At 45.4% G+C, this 17,219-nt stretch overlaps 1 protein-coding gene across 3 annotated transcripts in view; it reads right to left on the bottom strand.

Annotated features, from left to right (window-relative positions):
- Window positions 1-17,219, bottom strand: part of ATP11A (ATPase phospholipid transporting 11A) — a 912,970-nt gene that overhangs the window by 582,502 nt on the left and 313,249 nt on the right. For all 3 annotated transcript variants that reach the window (XM_078657659.1, XM_078657658.1, XM_078657657.1), the window contains exon 3: window positions 7,809-7,898. In XM_078657659.1, coding sequence (XP_078513785.1) covers window positions 7,809-7,898 — 90 coding nt within the window. The remainder of the gene's footprint in view (window positions 1-7,808; window positions 7,899-17,219) is intronic.

Genomic DNA, 17,219 nt, shown 5'->3' with positions numbered 1-17,219 from the left:
TTTCATTGATTTGTATGTATTTTTTATGACGTGACATAGTTGTCATTGATTTTTTGACTGCCATTTTTTGTTATTTGACTTATTATACTTGTGCATAAGTACTTTTACATCCGGAGTAGAGCGCTTCTATTGCGTGTGTAGATGTGAGCATGATTTGTATGACTGACTGGGGTGAATAGAGCCATAATAGTTCTTAGAGATAATACTGAGTCGCTCCAAAGGGAAATTATGTATTTAACTTCTTGTACTAGATGAGGCTAAAGAAGAATTGATAGCACATACTGCTCAAGATTTGAGAAGCATCAATAGGACGCTGGATACTCTTCTGTCACTCATGGAGCTGTCATGGAGATTTATAACTCACAACCTTGTGCAACCCATGTGCACATCTGAAGTGGACAAAGGGAGTGCAACAGAAATTTAGAAGACTACAGCAGACAGTGCATAGATTTGTTTTGTTTCACTACAGTCTAACAAGGCTAAAGATAGGACTGTAACAAGCAGTTATCTACTATTTACTAAGGGCATATGGAGTACTTCCCCTATTGGTCCGGTCCACTCCACTCCACTCCACTCGTCACTGTATGAATGACGATCTGGTGATGATGTACCTTTTAAATCTGTCTCTATACTGCAGGCCTTTGTGGTTCACAGGTGGAGAGGCACCAATCTGTTAAGTGCTGATCTCCAAGTAAAAATGCCTCTATGTAGAGACGCAAGCACACGTAACCAATAACTTCAGACTATGCTCTCCTTACTTTTTCGTCGCCACCTAGCACAGTCACAAAGCACGACGCTGCAGGAAGCGCATAATGCAACAAGTGAATGCACATGCTTTACCAAAGCATCTTGTTCAATGGCGTTTCTTCCTCTCCTTGTGTTTGCAAAATTGGTACTAAACACAATAATTCTTCGGCAACAGAAAGCTAAAAGTTGTCTGTAGACAAGGCCTAAAAAAAATTCGATTCAATGCCTATGAAGTCAGAATACAGGACCCTGGTAACTATTATCCTACTTAAAGACAGGGAAAACTGAGGAGTTTTACAGACAGAACTTAAGAGGAGGTGAGACAAGGTAGAAAAATTGTGCTGTGTGCTTCTGTTCTTACAACTCAATTATTTAAGCACATTTAGGCTCCAACACAATGGCTCAGTGAGCTGAATGTTTGCCCCTGAAACAGGTCATGATGAGCAATTCATAAATTTGAATCCAAGCAATGCAACTCGCCTTATCCTTTCACAGGTACCACAGGTTCTTTACAACACAAGGCAGTATTGTTGCATGAATCACTACATATCAAAAATGATTTAATATAGTTATTAAGTTGGCTTCCTGCTGTTTACTTGGTTGGCTTCCTGCTGTTTACTTGCTCGTTGGACAAGGAGGGGGGTGGGGCAGGTGGTGTTGGGAGGAGGGCTTGTTGGGGTTGTTTTTCTTTTGTTCTATGACATAACACAACCAACGATGGCTCCTGATCCTTTACTACGCGGCCGGCCCAGCTGGGTTGTAGGCGGCTTGCTGTGTATAAACGCAACTGTGAGGAGCTTGTTACAGAACTGCCTACACACCTGTATTATCATTGATGGGCCCGTACCACTTCGAATGCGAGCCGCTGTATTACCTGTGATGTCTTTTCTCTCAATAAAAAGATTTAATACTAATATAGTTATTAATATTAATTTTCAGGGCCCGCTATAATGCAGAACAAGTATCTCACATCTATGCAATGGAAGAAGGTATTCGCAATTACAACCAGGAGATCGCGTACAAGTTCGCACACACACAAAGCCCAGAGTAGGCAAGCTGAAAGTTCACTTTGTTGTTCATTGACGATTTTTAGAAGCAAGAGAAACATTCTGAAAATTCTATAGGGAGCAAAGGAAAATGACAATGAGATGCCGACAAAGAAATAAGAAAATAACTCACATTATTGTAGAGTAATAATAACTATTGATACTCATATAAAAGAAATATGGAAAGGAACAAGTTATGGGTGGAACATGTTACTCAAAATCACAACAGTCAAATTCAAACATCAAAGAATAAACAAACATCAAGGGCTGCTATGCAGAAGTCCTTTAAAAAAAGGCACAAAATGGATGCACGTGAAAAAGGACCTAGCCTGAAGGAAGTATTGATGACTAGTTACTATTATCCACAATGGGCAATTGAAAATGGCAATTGAGCGAAACTTGCACTATTGTGGAAGTTCCCAATGAGCAAACACAGCTTGATAAATGAAAATAAAGCATCTAACCTGTTTGTTACATACAGAGGAATATAAATGGAGACACGTTTCAAAAGTTTAAGCGTAGGATGCACACAGAAAATCCATCTACCACTTTTACCTATGAACCCAAGAGCAATATCTGTGGAGTGACCAAAGGTTCCTCCAGCCCTCGTCACTAGTTGACTGAACTAAGGAAATGCACTCTATGCCAGAACCACCTCCCAGCTCCTCAAATGACTACAGACCACAGAGAACACCTCAGCCAGACTCATCCTCAACCACCCCACACAGAGCAGCACCACGCCCCACCTCAGAAGCCTCCACAGGCTCCCCCGTCCACAAGAGATGCCAGTTCAAACTGCTGACTCACACCTACAAGGCCCTGCACAACGCTGGACCCTCCTACATCAACCACCACTTGACCTTCCGCCAGCCGACCAGACAACTCTGATCCGCCTCCCTATCCTCTCAAACGACCCTCGCATCTGGCAGAGCCGCTGTGGAGGTTATTCATTTTCCTACCTCGCTGCCAAATCCTGGAACAACCTCCCACTCCACCTCTGTACCTTCCCCTCAATCACTGACCTCAGGAAGAGACTCAAGAACTGGCTCTTTGACTAACTCTCGCCATCCCCAGCACCTGGATACTCCTGGGGTGATAAGCCGCGTTATACAAAGTCTGACTAATTGATTGATTGATAGCCCTAATCTGGCCTTCAAAATAATATGCCTGGTTCGTCTTCTTAGAGAAAGGCCAGATTTTACATTCGTAAAGTATTTTTTTAGGATTCAGCCGCATTCTTTGACTGATGTGAAGACTATCCTAGCCACCATCAATACCTAGCTTGAAGTAGTACTTGGCAGATACATTTTGCCTAAGACTAAAGCCATCAACAACACACACAGAGAAGATCCTTGTTGATGAATAAACTAAACACTACACTGAGAGTACTTTTCTAAGCAATGGAGGAGAATCAAGACATAACAGTGGTGCAGGCATACTGCTACCAAGATTCCAGTCTCCGTATCTGCAGCCTTTGTGTCTTCCTTTATAGGGAGTGAAAAAAACAAAACCTAGTGGGGCAGGGTCGGGCTGGCCTATAGGGCAATCAGGCAGTGCTCGAACGACAGATCTGACACATTAGTGTATGGACTGTTTTTTGGCTGTTCGTGAGCCAGTTTTATGGTCTGGTAGCCAGTTTTTACTGTAGATTTTTCTGATATTACTACAAACATTGCCTGCAGTAAGCACAAATGCAGGCAGTCTCCCACTCCCTACTAAACACCAATACATACAGGCTGTACAAGTTTAAAACTGAAATAATTTCTTAGCGGAATATCATTTTCATGCTAGTCAGTTGTAAAAAACGGATGTATGGGTGCATCAATAAAGAGAAACAGAGCACCAAGGAAATATTACTTTTTGTGTGGAACCATGTATTATATGAAATAAATAAAACAAAATAAATGTGGGATTAACAACAAGGTACCCAGTGTAAAATGAGTAAAGCCAAACAAAGTGAGACAAAATATTATTAAAAAAGATAGTGTATGTTTCCTATAAAAGCCTTTAAATAAGAGGCAGGCCAAAGTTGGGGGAAATGAGACCAACAATACATTAATGTTTGATCCACAACAGCAATTTTTTTTATTTTATTTATTTATTTATTATTATTATTTTTTTAGAGAGTTTTATATAGCGCGAACTTGAACCGAACCGAATCAGTTATCAGAGCGCTTTACATAGCACCAGTTACGTTACATGAGGACACACTTTCATATTTTTTAGGCACGGGGAGATTAAGTGATTTGCCCAGAATCACAGGGGGTTTTTGGCGTCGTTACCGAGACTCGAACCAAGTTCCCCAGGTCCGAGGTCGAGCGCCTTAGCCGTTAGGCCAACCCCTCTCCCCAATTTTATAAGCCACTTGCAAGTAGTTGATGTTTCAGTCTGGCAGGGTAAATGAAGGTAGTTCAATATATATACTGGACAACGGAAATGCATGACCTTGCCCTATGTACGGTACATACTGGAGGTAGAAAGGAAGGACTCTGCGTCAGCGACTCGGTAGGCAAGGTTTAACCTGATTTCCCATACTGAATTTTTATGCCTTTTTGTCTGTTTTGCCAACTTACTCCACTGTACATTTAAATTTGTCAGTCGCTGTGACTGTATTTCAGAATTCATGGTTTATACGTCCTTATGTTGATAGCTTGCTTCAAGCAATCTCTTAACGATGTCTATAACATGCTTTAGAATTCAGACTTCTCTCGCGCTTTCTCTATTCCCCTTTACTTACTCTTCCTTTCTGCAATATCTCCTGGTTACAAGAGCTTAACTTTGCAGCAAGCAAAGACTATTCAAGGGTAAGACATTTAAGGTACCTGCTTCACTTTCAACCAGAAACGTCCTAAGCCATGTACCCAAACAATGACGCTAGGTTGATATCGTCTCACAACGGTGTCAAAATACAACAGGTGGAGGGTGTATGGCCTGAGCCGAGTGGATGTAATGGTGTTGAGTTCACAGCATGGGGCCTTGCCTGGCGCAGATGGAGCCATCTACAGAGCTTCCTGGCAGCAGGAGCGGGTGACGGAGGCATTTGAGGTACCGAGCAACGAGCAGTGCTGCAGCAGCTATATTAAGGCTCTTCGTCAGCCTAAGAGCATGGAAGTGAGGCCACCCCTCGAGTAGATAGACAGCTGGAGGTCTTGCGGGGAGGGCGGGAAGGCGTGCATCTCTGAGGAGCAGGCGCACTGTAGCGTTTGAGGTGAATGCTGATCTCCCGCTGAGCCCCCCATAGCTACAGCTTGGAGGACCACGCTAGACCGCAGCAGGGATGGAAGCTGCATCCAGCCCATGAGACTCCGGAGGCATGAGGAGGCCGGGCCTTGGAGTTCTTAGAGATGGCTGCTGAAGCTGGACATCGGGAGAACCTCAAGAGACTAGCCCCCTGGGGGATTGCCTTCACCTGCTGTGGAGGCACTTCTTTCTTCGATGTGGCCAATGGACTGGGAGACGGTGGACACACAGTGGAGTTGACATTTGTCTGTTTGTTGGAAGCCACCAACTACTGTACCGAACCGTGAGTGGACCCCGGCACTCTGGACCCATACAGCACACAGTAGAGAAGTGCTCTGAGGTGGCTGCTGCATCAGGGCCAGGCAAACAGAAGCAGATGGGGGATTTTTGAAAACACCAACGGCAGGCACCCTTGGGGAGTAGCCAGAGTGGAGAGATTGACCTGCCGGATCAGCAAGCAGCCATAGCAGCAAAGAAAAGTGACATGGGGAGTTCCTTAACGAAGGAGGAATTGACTCCCTGCCTGGGGTGCTTCATGAGAAGTTCTCCAATATGCTGGTAACACAACTGCAGGCCTTGAAAGCAGATCTGGATTCGGGTCTCTCTGAGGTGACTAAAGACCTTCAGCAGCTGGGTGACCAGGTTGGCAACTAATGAGGTCGATCTAATGGTCATGAGCATAGAGTTGGACAAGTTTGAGGAGTCACACTGAAAGATGGAGGAACACATTAGAGCGATATGGGACAAATGTGCGGACCTGGAAGACCGTTCGCGGTAAGAATCTGTGGATCCACAAAGTCCCAAAAGGAGAAAAAGGCAACAATGTGATAGACTAATGCAAAGCTCCTTTTCTTTCTGTTCTTATAGACAACGTCATCTTGACATAGGGTGGGAGCATCCCGCGACTCTCCTGGTGTTTGCCAGAGAGACATTATAGCCAAACGGAGATCGTCTCACCTCAAGGACGCTATTATGAGGGAGGCCAGGTAGACGGACGGTATTACCATTCTGGGATCGAGTGATGGATTTGTACCAGGAAGTATCCCTGGCTACCCTCAATAGGTGACGATTGATAGCCCCGGTGACTGCAGAACTCAGATGGTGGCAAATACGCTACTGATGGATATTCCCCCTTGCGCTATGGTCAAGGGTGGAGGCTGGGACCCACGTAGTCTGCGCGGTGGAGCCTTCAAAAGAGGTTCTGGGGCCCTGTAAGGAACACCCCGATACCTCGGAACAAGCTCCTGAGAATCAAACTTCTGTTCAGGGAATCATCCTGACGTCTGGTCCACTGGAAGAGAGGGCCAAGCTGTGGCACAACAGGCACAGGTGGTAAAAGGTTGGCAACTAGCAGCGGACACGGAGGAAGATGGGTGGGGGCCGGAGCTGAGGTGGAGGTCGCAGAGCCAGGCACGAGGCGCACATACCCGGACTGTTACTACCTGCACGATGTTTCCACTGCATGTTTATGCGTGGGGCATTCTGTGCATTTCAATGCAGTAAGAGAGAGACACATGGACATTTAAAAGCTTCCCTGAGATGGGAGAGATTAAATGGATGTTTTAGCTGGGCCTCAACTACTGCTCTTGACTAGCTGGTGCATTTTTGTGTAGACGGGGGTTCAGAATGCTTTCTTCAGGTGTGGGGGGACCTGGGGGGAGGTGTGAGGGCCACTTCATGTCTCACCACCATGATGGGAATTGCTTGGTTCCTTTACTTTTGGTGTGGGGCTGTTTGGGGGAGGGGGAGATGGGAAGGGGTGTTTATGATTGCTCTGGAGGGGTCCTCAGACATGAGCTTGATGCCACCCTCACTAGGGTTAGATCAGGGGGCTTGAAACTGATGCATGAAAATTCACTGATTCAGCAAAGAGTTGAACTGGGGGAAAGTTCTGCTTAAAAACAATTGATCAGTTGACATAAGGAGGCAGTGTTCAACCTGTCACCATGATATGAGTGCTTACCAGTACTTCGTGTCTAGTGATCTTGCTGACACAACATAGTTTTAGGATGTCTTCCGCTAAAAGAAAAACTGGTTTTCACAAATTATCTACAGCAATGCACAACCGCTCACAACATGATGACTTGGAAGAAGTAAAGAGTAAAATGGTGTACGGATATATTGTGCAATCAACATAATAGCTCTCTGTGGGCATGAGGAGATGCTCTTCAAATACCACCTGGGTTGTGACCTGATCGCCACAACCTGTCACATTGCTGTTACAATGATCTGGCAGATTAGAGTTATACAGCTTGCTGCCTCCAAACTTAGGGACTGAACACCTACGAAAGTAAACATGTTATACCTGCTGGTGCACCGTACACCATGCTATAATTGTCAAGGAGCCAGCCTATCCAGCTGTTAAATTACATAGGTGAACAATTTGACCCGGGCTAGCCTTTCAACTGCAGTGAGATTACTTGCAGTATTAAAAATGCAGAACCAGTGCTGGGGTGAGCATACTCTGATCCTCTGGTTTCTTGAAGCGTACTATTGGAAATTAGGTGTAGGTGTCATAAAATGAGATTATCGTACCGCTGTAGTACAGGCCAAGGCAGAGATGGCTAAAGAAGGACAAAATCCCCTCAGGTCAATTGTCCAGCTTATTCCTGCTATTAAGGGCTTTAGTACAAGACTTTCCATTGCCCATACTCGAAAGGTGGCACATGTGGTGACACTAACAACAAATGAATGTACTGTTGGTAAACCTAATATGCAGGCAGCACAGCTTTACTAAAATCAGGCAAGTAAAAAAATACATTTTTACTAACTTACCTGTACAAGAAATATGATGAGAAAGTAAAAGTTTGCTATTCTTCTGAACTGTTCAAACAAGTTCTTTGGTACAAAGTTCCAAAAGGTATACTGAAAAAAAAAACACAAAACAAAGTGTTGTGTTACCAGTGCTTACAGGGTGCTTTAAAAGTAAATAGACAGTATAATGCAATATTCTGATGCTACATACTAATTCCAACATACACCAAGTGCTGACGGAAGTGGTAATCAAACTGATAACAATGGAGATGGCAGCAAATTACTTCAATCTAACAATTTTGTAATTTATCACTCGTCATTTCATTTTGCCAAGTAAGTAAGCTTACGGTATAGATTTTCTCAAATACATGTTTAAAGCTTCACATTAGGAAACTCTCTCACCAAATGATTATGAATGATTTTAAGAGAAAAGCTAATATCCTCAGTACACTGAGGGATATTACTGAACTATGTATAAATTAGATTATTTGGGAGAAGAGATGGGCAAGATATACAGACAAAGAACAAGAAGCAGTTGTTTGCCCTGTGTTTACAGAATAACTGCATGTAGACCCATTTGTTAAATGTATGAAACTAGCCGAGAGACTCTGGGGGGATTACATTTAAGACAACAGAGCGAATAACAATATTTTAACTTCTACTGCTGAAGGCTAAGTTGGTTTTAATTTAAATGTTTTTAACTGTAATTCGTGTGAAGTGTTTAATTTTGTTTGCACTCACTGCTATAATCGTTGCTGGATTTTGTATACCTAAAAAATGGGAAAACCAAATTCCACCTTCAATGAATAATTTGTGGACGTTAATGTCCCATTTCTATTAAATGGAATCTGTTATCTTAAAAGCCAAAGGAAAACAAGTGATTATCAGAAGCCTGGGGATAACTGTTTAGATGTGAATATTTTTTTGTTTACTTTATATGTCTCACACTTCAAAGAGATTTTATTCACAAGTTAATTAATTGCATTAATATAGCAGTATTAAGAAAACAGAATTGATATTCATGGTTAGCGAAACAGGTTAATAAAAACACCATATTCAATAATTTATAATGAATGTTAAAAGTCGCTGTGGTCAGTAAAACACTAAACAGATTGACAAGTAACATCAGGTCATAAGGTGTAAGGTTTTCTCAACCAGTCTAAACATTGGTCATGCATGTAGTTAGCCTGGTATTCTTCCCACTGAAGAATTTGATAACTGCTTGTCTACAGTTCCGCACCCCCTGCCCGCACCCCGTTGGCGCAGTAAATGTCTATGTTCTGAATGAACCATGGGGCACATGTAAGATGGTTTCCTGCACTTATTTAGCCCATCTGCATGCTTTATAGTAGACCATTTGGGAGCCAAGTCCAAGGTAGGGTAGCCACCAAAACCCCTTTTTTGTGAACTTTAAATTGCAACAGTCCAAGTACGACTGATGAGCAGGGGCTCGATATGAGTTTAAAACGATCCTAGCATGTGACTCTGACGCCTGTATGTTCTTATCTTGGATGTATCACCGCTTTTGCATACTTTTAATCATGCTCTTCTTGAACTTACCAAGTGACGCTGATGAATTCCAGACATTGATATGTATAGGCAGTTCAAACATTCTAGTTAATATTCCCTGTGTGTCAATATCCTGACTATGTTGGATAGTTCAGCCAGAAGCAGGTAATAGTATGTGCCCTCTCTTGAAGATCTCAACTTAAAAAACATTTTCACAAAGACCCCATGTCTTGAGATGGCTTGCTTAGTGACAACAAATTCTAATCTAACTTGCCCTGGAGATGCAATCCGTGGTGACCAGAAAATCTGACTATATGTGTTTACATTTATTGTTTCCAACAATTTTATTTCGCCGCCACACAATGGTTTGCGCCCATATGAGATGGTTGGCAGTAACTTTTCACTTAGAACCGTCAGCATCATCAATAGTATTTGTCCCCACAGGGCTGTATACAGAGATGAAGGCTGAAATCAATTCAACCGGATTTAGATTTTATTTGATCATTGTGTGCTGTGAAGGTTCTTGGGAGTCGGTGATTACTCCCAAATATTTGTATTCAGACTTCTGGGCATTTTGTGGTTATTCAAAAACCAGGGGCCCCATTTGTTAGACTTTTTGCTAATTGAGACCACTGTTTTTTTCAGTTTGATTTCAAGACTATTGGCTTTGGTGATCTCACACAATTTGTTTAAAAGCCTTTGCACACCTCCACCCAATCCTGTCATGTCCCCGTACGTAGTGGGGAGTGAGTGTTGTGTGGTTGGCCGGGTGACACCTTCAAAACCCCGCAATGCCCAAACACAAGTGCTTCTGATCCTGATATAGACGTTATCCGGAGCCAGTACCAGTGGAACTGCCGTTCACGTCAGGTACCCAGTGTTCGAACCCTTGTTGACTCGCCCTCGCCCCTTTGTCCAGTCTCCTCGACCTTGTCAGCACCAGAGCACTGCTACTGCCACGGAAGAGTCCAGTGCAGGCGCACTCACTCTTCCTCGTGGCATTACACAGTGAGCGCAGGAGCGCGTCATCATCCCTCCTTTGTTTGTACTTTGTGGTGAGCGCTGGAGCGCGTCACCATTCATCTCTTGTTTGTACACCATGGTGAGCGCTGGAGCGCCTCACCGTTCCTTCCGTGTTGGTACTTCGCAGTGAGCGCTGGAGATCATCACCGCCCTTTCCCTTTCGCGAGTGAGCGCAGGAGCGCGTCACTGCTCATTTCTTATTCGCACACCATGGTGAGCGCTGGAGCGCATCGCCGCTTTCTTTTCCTTTTACTACTTGGTGAGCACCGGAGTGCATTGCCGCCTTCTATTTGTTCCACACCACGGTGAGCGCTGGAGTGCATCACCGACTCCCATTTCTTTTACCACACATCGAGCGCAGGAGCGCATTGTTAATTTAATCCTTACGGTAGTGTAGGAGCGCCTGATACTCTAACTGCTGATTTTAGTAATCCCCTGTTATTTTGAGACTGTGGTTTCCAGCGCAGGTGCACTATTTGTTCTTTCCTAGTCCCTTGGTGGTAGGCGCACCTACCGGAGATTCCTGGAACAAACACATCCTTTCAGGTGACTGTTATTCTTCTCCCTACCATCCTCTTGACGAATGTATGTGTATGTGTGTATACTGGTTGAGGCAGTAAGTGACCCATTGTTGGTTATCTTTCCAGGCTACAGGTCAGGAGAGACAACAAACTCCACGGAGGGTCCATTAACGTTTCACTACACCTTCAGGCAAATCACTTCTCAAGGATTCCTTCCCCTGGCCTTCACCACGCCCCAGTCTGGTACTAATTAAAGTAGGACAAAGGTGGAGGTGGGAGACGGTGGAGGTTATTCAAATCATCCCTGCAAGACTACTCTACAAGCAGACTGTAAGGCTTGTGGGGTCCTTGGCAAATCCTAGTCATCTGGAAAGCATTCTGGACCCGAGTCGTTCGGTATGCTTTCCAAATGAGATCTGAATCGAGCCCTATATAGTATCTGCATGACAAGAGGACTTTGCGGCTGCAAAATGTGAATTTCTCCCGCCCAAAGCTTTTCCCGCCAACACCAAAGGCTTCAGAGGGCTATATGGCTTTCAGAGGACTTCGGCAGATAGTCTTCAACCTTGCCCCACTGGAGTAAAAAAGTCAGAAGGTAAACACTTTCACTGGGACGACCCGGTTGTTTATATCCCATCTATGCTCCATCACGGTAGGCCTGAAAATACGCCTAGGTCTCGGTCAACCACGAACAGTGATTTTTGATTGGTGCTTTACTTTTTCATGCCACTTTTTCCCATTAAAACTTTATAAATTCATGTCTCTAGTTCCCCTTTTTAGTTTTTTGCTGTTTTGCTGTCATTTTTCTTAATTCCTTGCCCATTTTCCAAGGTCAAGCCTGTCTGCTCTCTTCCATGCCTACCACAGCTTGAGTCCAGGTTTCCAACTATTGAAACCTTGTGTTTGACGTGATAGGATTTTGGGACCCATTATTGGGGCCGAACTCACATTTTCCCCAACTAATAACCCATTGTCTTACACCATCGCTGACCACAATTCATAACAAGCATTTGCAATGCAATAGGTCTCGCATTACGAAAGTTTGAGCTATTGGTATTGTAAATGACAACATTTTTATTTATGTGTTGGTTTTGAAAATTGCGAAATTAATAGCTTTTTCATTTACAATGCCAATAGTTTTAACTTTTGCAAACGTGACACCTATAGCATTTGTAATGCAATATGTGTTGTATTTACATGACTTAGATGTATTAACATTACAAATAACAAAGGCTTTTATTTTTTTAAATAATTAATACTTAAATAAAAGTTATTGTAATTTATAATGGCAATAGCTTAAAGTTTTGTAAATAACTTTTGGGAAGATTATGTTCAGTGTATTTTATTGTGATGAAAATCCAAGAACAGAAGTGAAATATTAACATCTTTTTGTGACATTTGTAATAAAGCTTGAAACATTGAGAGAACATTTTAGAACCAGTTGTTGTTGAATGGTTGCACAGAGTGATGCTGTGGCGTTCAGTGGTGCTGAGTGGTGCTGTGGCGTTCAGTGGTGCTGAGTGATGCTGTGGCCATCAGTGGTGCTGAGTGATGCTGTGGCCTTCAGTGGTGCTGAGTGATGCTGTGGCCTTCAGTGGTGCTGAGTGATGCTGTGGCCTTCAGTGGTGCTGAGTGATGCTCTGGCCTTCAGTGGTGCTGAGTGATGCTGTGGCCTTCAGTGGTGCTGAGTGATGCTGTGGCGTTGAGTGGTGCTGTGGCGTTGAGTGATGCTGTGGCGTTGAGTGGTGCAGTGGCGTTGAGTGGTGCAGTGGCGTTGAGTGGTGCCGTGGCGTTGAGTGGTGCCGTGGCGTTGAGTGGTGCCGTGGCGTTGAGTGGTGCCGTGGCGTTGAGTGGTGCCGTGGCGTTGAGTGGTGCCGTGGCGTTGAGTGGTGCCGTGGCGTTGAGTGATGCTGTGGCGTTGAGTGATGCTGTGGCGTTGAGTGATGCTGTGGCGTTGAGTAATGCCGTGACATTGAGTGATGCTATGGCATTGAGGGATGCTGTGCGCTGAGTGATGCTGTCGCGTTGAGGGATGCTGTGGCGTTGAGTGGTGCTGTGGCGTTGAGTGGTGCTGTGGCGTTGAGGGGTGCTGCGGTGTTGAGGGGTGCTGCGGTGTTGAGGGGTGCTGTGGTGTTGAGGGGTGCTGTGGTGTTGAGGGGTGCTGTGGTGTTGAGGGGTGCTGTTGCATTCAGTGGTGCTGAGTGATTCTGTTGCGCTGAGTGATGCTGTGGCGTTACATGCTGTTGAATTTCTGGAACTATTTATCAGTTAACAAACATTACCAAAAATACAGCCTGAAGAGCGTCTTTGGAAAGAGTCGTTTAGATGTGCAGTGTTAAAAAAAAGCATTTCAGATCTGGAGAGCATTTCTCGCCAATTATGCGTATGCTGTCTGCTTGCAGCATGTTTCTAAACAAGCAGCTGTAACTTTCGGTGCTGAGTAGGTGATGTAGTGACTGTGATGTGTGACCTCTGTTGTGTTCGGCAGCTGTAGAGAGATCAGCCAGGATGCCAGTCAGAGTGGGTGAATATGTTATACCTTTTAGAATAAAGAAATATCATTTTATACATCTGCAAGGAATAATTCATATTTGTAATGCGCGGAGATATCACCCCTTATGCTTTTAAGGCGGTGGGGGAAGTCGGGGAAATTAAATGAGCTATTGCCCAGAGTCACATGGTGCTGAGCTGCCGCTGGGGATCGGACCGTGCTCCAGAGTCAGCCAGCCGCTCTGGCCGCTGCGCCAACCCTCTCCCCAAGGAAGGCCACTTCCTCCACGCGTGCTTCGCATTGGTTCTGCTCTCTTAAATCTGCAGGACAGGTTCGCCTGTCCAGCGACCTTGCATCCAATAACACATTTGCTGGATGTCAGCTTCGGGTCACTGAAAACAGAGCTGTCCTTAGGTTCAGATGTCATTTAGAATCAATTAACTGTGTACGGCACGGACACGGCCAGTTTCCTGGTGACACTTAAATGTTAGTTTTACTTCGCATTGATTTTCACTCCCTTATTCCATCTAACCTTGTCTTTGGCATTAAATAAAAATGTATCTCTGTGCAGCGCTGGAGAACTTAAGAGACAACAGAATTAGTTTTGTGCGCTACATAATAGACTCCATTCTCACAGGCCGGAGACAGATGTAGGCTCATTAGCAGGGTGAAATGTTTTTTTTTATTTATTCTATTAAATAATAGCACCGATATGAATAATATTTACCATGTATAAATATAGCTGACTCTACACACATGTCTTGCAGTACATGGAGGTAGCATGTTCAAATCAGCTACCTTTAACCTTCATTTCCCACATCCGGATGTTCAAGTGAAATTATGGCATTTAACCCAGACTACATGAAGATGGACGCTCTGAAAGAAGGCACATTTAACTCAGAATGCCTGGTTCCAACTTAAGCATTCTGCGCACAGGCTGCATGATGATTTCCCTGTCGACACATAAATCAGACGTACTCTAGCCAGCGTGGTGACATCCTTAATGACATCAGCTGGGTGTGGCCCAGACTACAGGGTGGCCGCTTTATGAAATATATTGTATATTGCCTGCATTACATGGACAGAACTGTATGCCAGAATACCGAGCACACAAGTAGAATGCACCAAAAATATTGTATACTATGGCACACTTCACGCGAGTGACACTTACCGAGTCAGGGGCACTGCGTCGGGTGCCCTGCCATCTGCTACCTGCTTCTGCCCGTCCTGCCTCTGGCTCCCATGCATGCACAGATATGGTGTGTACTGAATAGCCTGTGCACAAGTAGCCACCCAGGGACAGCCATTGGCGCGTCCTCCACCCTCCCTCCTCCTCCGTAAGTTTTCATTTCCCGGAAAAGGCTCTCGAAAGTGAAACTTACGGCCCAGAGGCGGCCACGCGCGCACCTCCGCGTGCACAGACCCCGGCCCGCACCCTCAACTGAATGCACACTTAGAAGACACCACAGGCAGGCACGTAACTCTGGATGAGGGGAGGTACGCAGGGAGCGCGCGAGAGCCGGCGAGACCAGAGGGTGGAGGGGCGATGCTGTCCCATGCGCTCCCGGCATCTGCTCGCATCTCTGCCTGCCGCCTGCCGGGCTCGAAGACGAGGTCTCAGCCGTGAGAGCGGAGCGTACGTGAGTTACTGTGCGGCACATCGCTAACAATAAGATTCACTTTTAGGAACTCGTATGCAATTCGCCCCCCAGGGGGTGTTATCTGAGTCCAGGGACGCAGCAGTGCTGGAAGGGGGAGCGGGGAGTTGTGTGCTTGTGTGTTGCCAGGCTGCTGCGGGGGGGGGGGGGAGGGGGGGGATGTCGTGCTTTCAGCGGGTGGTAGAGTCCAGTAGGTGCAGGTGCCATTCAAGTTTGATGTACAACACTGTGAGTGCTCCCTTTGTCCCCGCATGCTCACCGGCCCGGATTGCCCCGGCTCCAGATGCGTGCTCCCTTTGTCTGTCCTCAGGATGGGTGCTAACTTCCTTCGCTCGGAGGGTCTGTCCCTGGAGTTTGGACGGTGCTCTCCAGTGCCGCGTGCTTGCACAGCTGTTCTGACCCTGGGCGCTCCTCGGGGACGGTGAAGCTATTTCAGGGGAGGTACTCCCACACGTGTCTCACTCTGCAGCTCAAAGTTACTTCCAGCAACTTCCGTCAACACTCGCAAAAGCCATCTGTCCACGGGTGTCTCTGCTCCAGATACCAAGCACTGTGGGGGGGAGGTCGGCGGCAGTGAAGGTGCCTGCGAGAGGCTCATGTTGCGTCGCAAAAGTGAAAGCATGGGGGTGCGTGTGTGTATGCAGTGTGTGTGTGTGTGCGTGTGTATGCAGTGTGTGTGTGTGTGCCTGTGTATGCGTGTGGCTGTGTATGTGTGCATGCGTGAGTGTGGCTGTGTGAGTGTGTTTGCGCATGGGAATATGAGGCACGAGAGGGGCACGGCGCCGTGCGCGCCCACGAGGTGAAATCTGCGCTCGTGCCCCTCTCGTGTCTACATTCCCAAATACGGGCAACAATAGGTCTCTCGATGCTCGACCTAAAAACTGACCGATAGTGTGGCTTTTGGGATTAATGTCCAGGTCTGAAAAGCAAAAAGCCGTATTTAGGTTTTCAACGTGGCACTTTTGATGGCCCCAAGATGCATTATTGCTCCCAAATATGCGTTTACGGAAAGCTCAATAATTAAAATGGGCTTAAGCTCAGAGTGCTGCACTACGCAAGCAAAACATAAAAGGAATAAAGAATGTCAGCATAGAAAGGTGTGACAATATTTTATTAGCCCTGACACTGGAGAATGAAGCTAGACATTCCTAGATAATACTATAACCAAATGCTGTAGGCGTGGCCATAGGTAGATTTCAAAGCATCCTCGCTGTATTTTTTTTTTTGTGTTAACTTATTGTGATGGAGCTGCACATTGAGATGGGAGTGAATGGTGCCAAAAAACGTTTGCTTACTTAGGATATCCTCGACACTGATATCCTGGGAGTGTCTACATAAGTTTGTCAGGAATATTCTCTACTATGCTATTATATGCGGACTTGCAGTGTAAATTTGAAATGTTCTGTATCAACCAACAAAAACAGTTTTTTTATGGTTAGCATTTGATATGTACGGTTACTAAATAAAACTTGGCAAACATATTTGTAAAATCTATGCATATAGGTATGCATTTCTAGCTTATGATTTTTTTATTACACAAGGCTGGTAAGACAGCTACAGATGTCTCTATATGAGACCTAATAAAAACAGCTGAAAAAGATGACATACTTTCTTGCACGCGAGTGGAATCGCCATTAAACTGAAAGCGGAGAAGTGATAGAAGAAAATAAAATATTTCAAGTTTGACGGTTTAAACATGAAGAGCCTGAAAGCCCTTGGGGGCTTAAATGATTTTCGCAGAAGATAGTGAAAAATCTAAATATGAAGGGGCAGATTTACGTTAACTGGCGCATCCCCAGGGATGCGCCAGTTAATGTGCGCCACAGTGCGCCACAGCTCCGCCACCCATGGTGCGCCGCATTTACAATGCGGCGCACCATGGTGCAAGGCAGGGAAGATGCGTGACGCACTTTCGGCGTACGGGCGGCGCATTGCTGGAGTCATGTCGCAAGTGCGACATGACTCCTGCAATGCACAGGGGCCACCCCTACATTGCATGGGGCATCACCCTTACGCCTGCTTCAAGCAGCCATAAGGAATTGACGTAGAAAGTGACTCAGTGAAATCTTGTAGATTTCACTGAGTCACTTTCCAAGGGCGTTCCTGCGACGGAACGCCGACCCCTGCACCGTAACGCTTACATGAAACCTGACGCAGAAAGTGACTCAGTGAAATCTTGTAGATTTCACTGAGTCACTTTCCAAGGGCGTTCCTGCGACGGAACGCCGAC

This window comes from Lissotriton helveticus, chromosome 8 (genome assembly GCF_964261635.1).
Source record: "Lissotriton helveticus chromosome 8, aLisHel1.1, whole genome shotgun sequence".
Lineage (NCBI taxonomy): Eukaryota > Metazoa > Chordata > Amphibia > Caudata > Salamandridae > Lissotriton > Lissotriton helveticus.
Note: the sequence above shows the minus strand (reverse complement) of the source record. Positions and strands in the feature narration are given on the sequence as shown.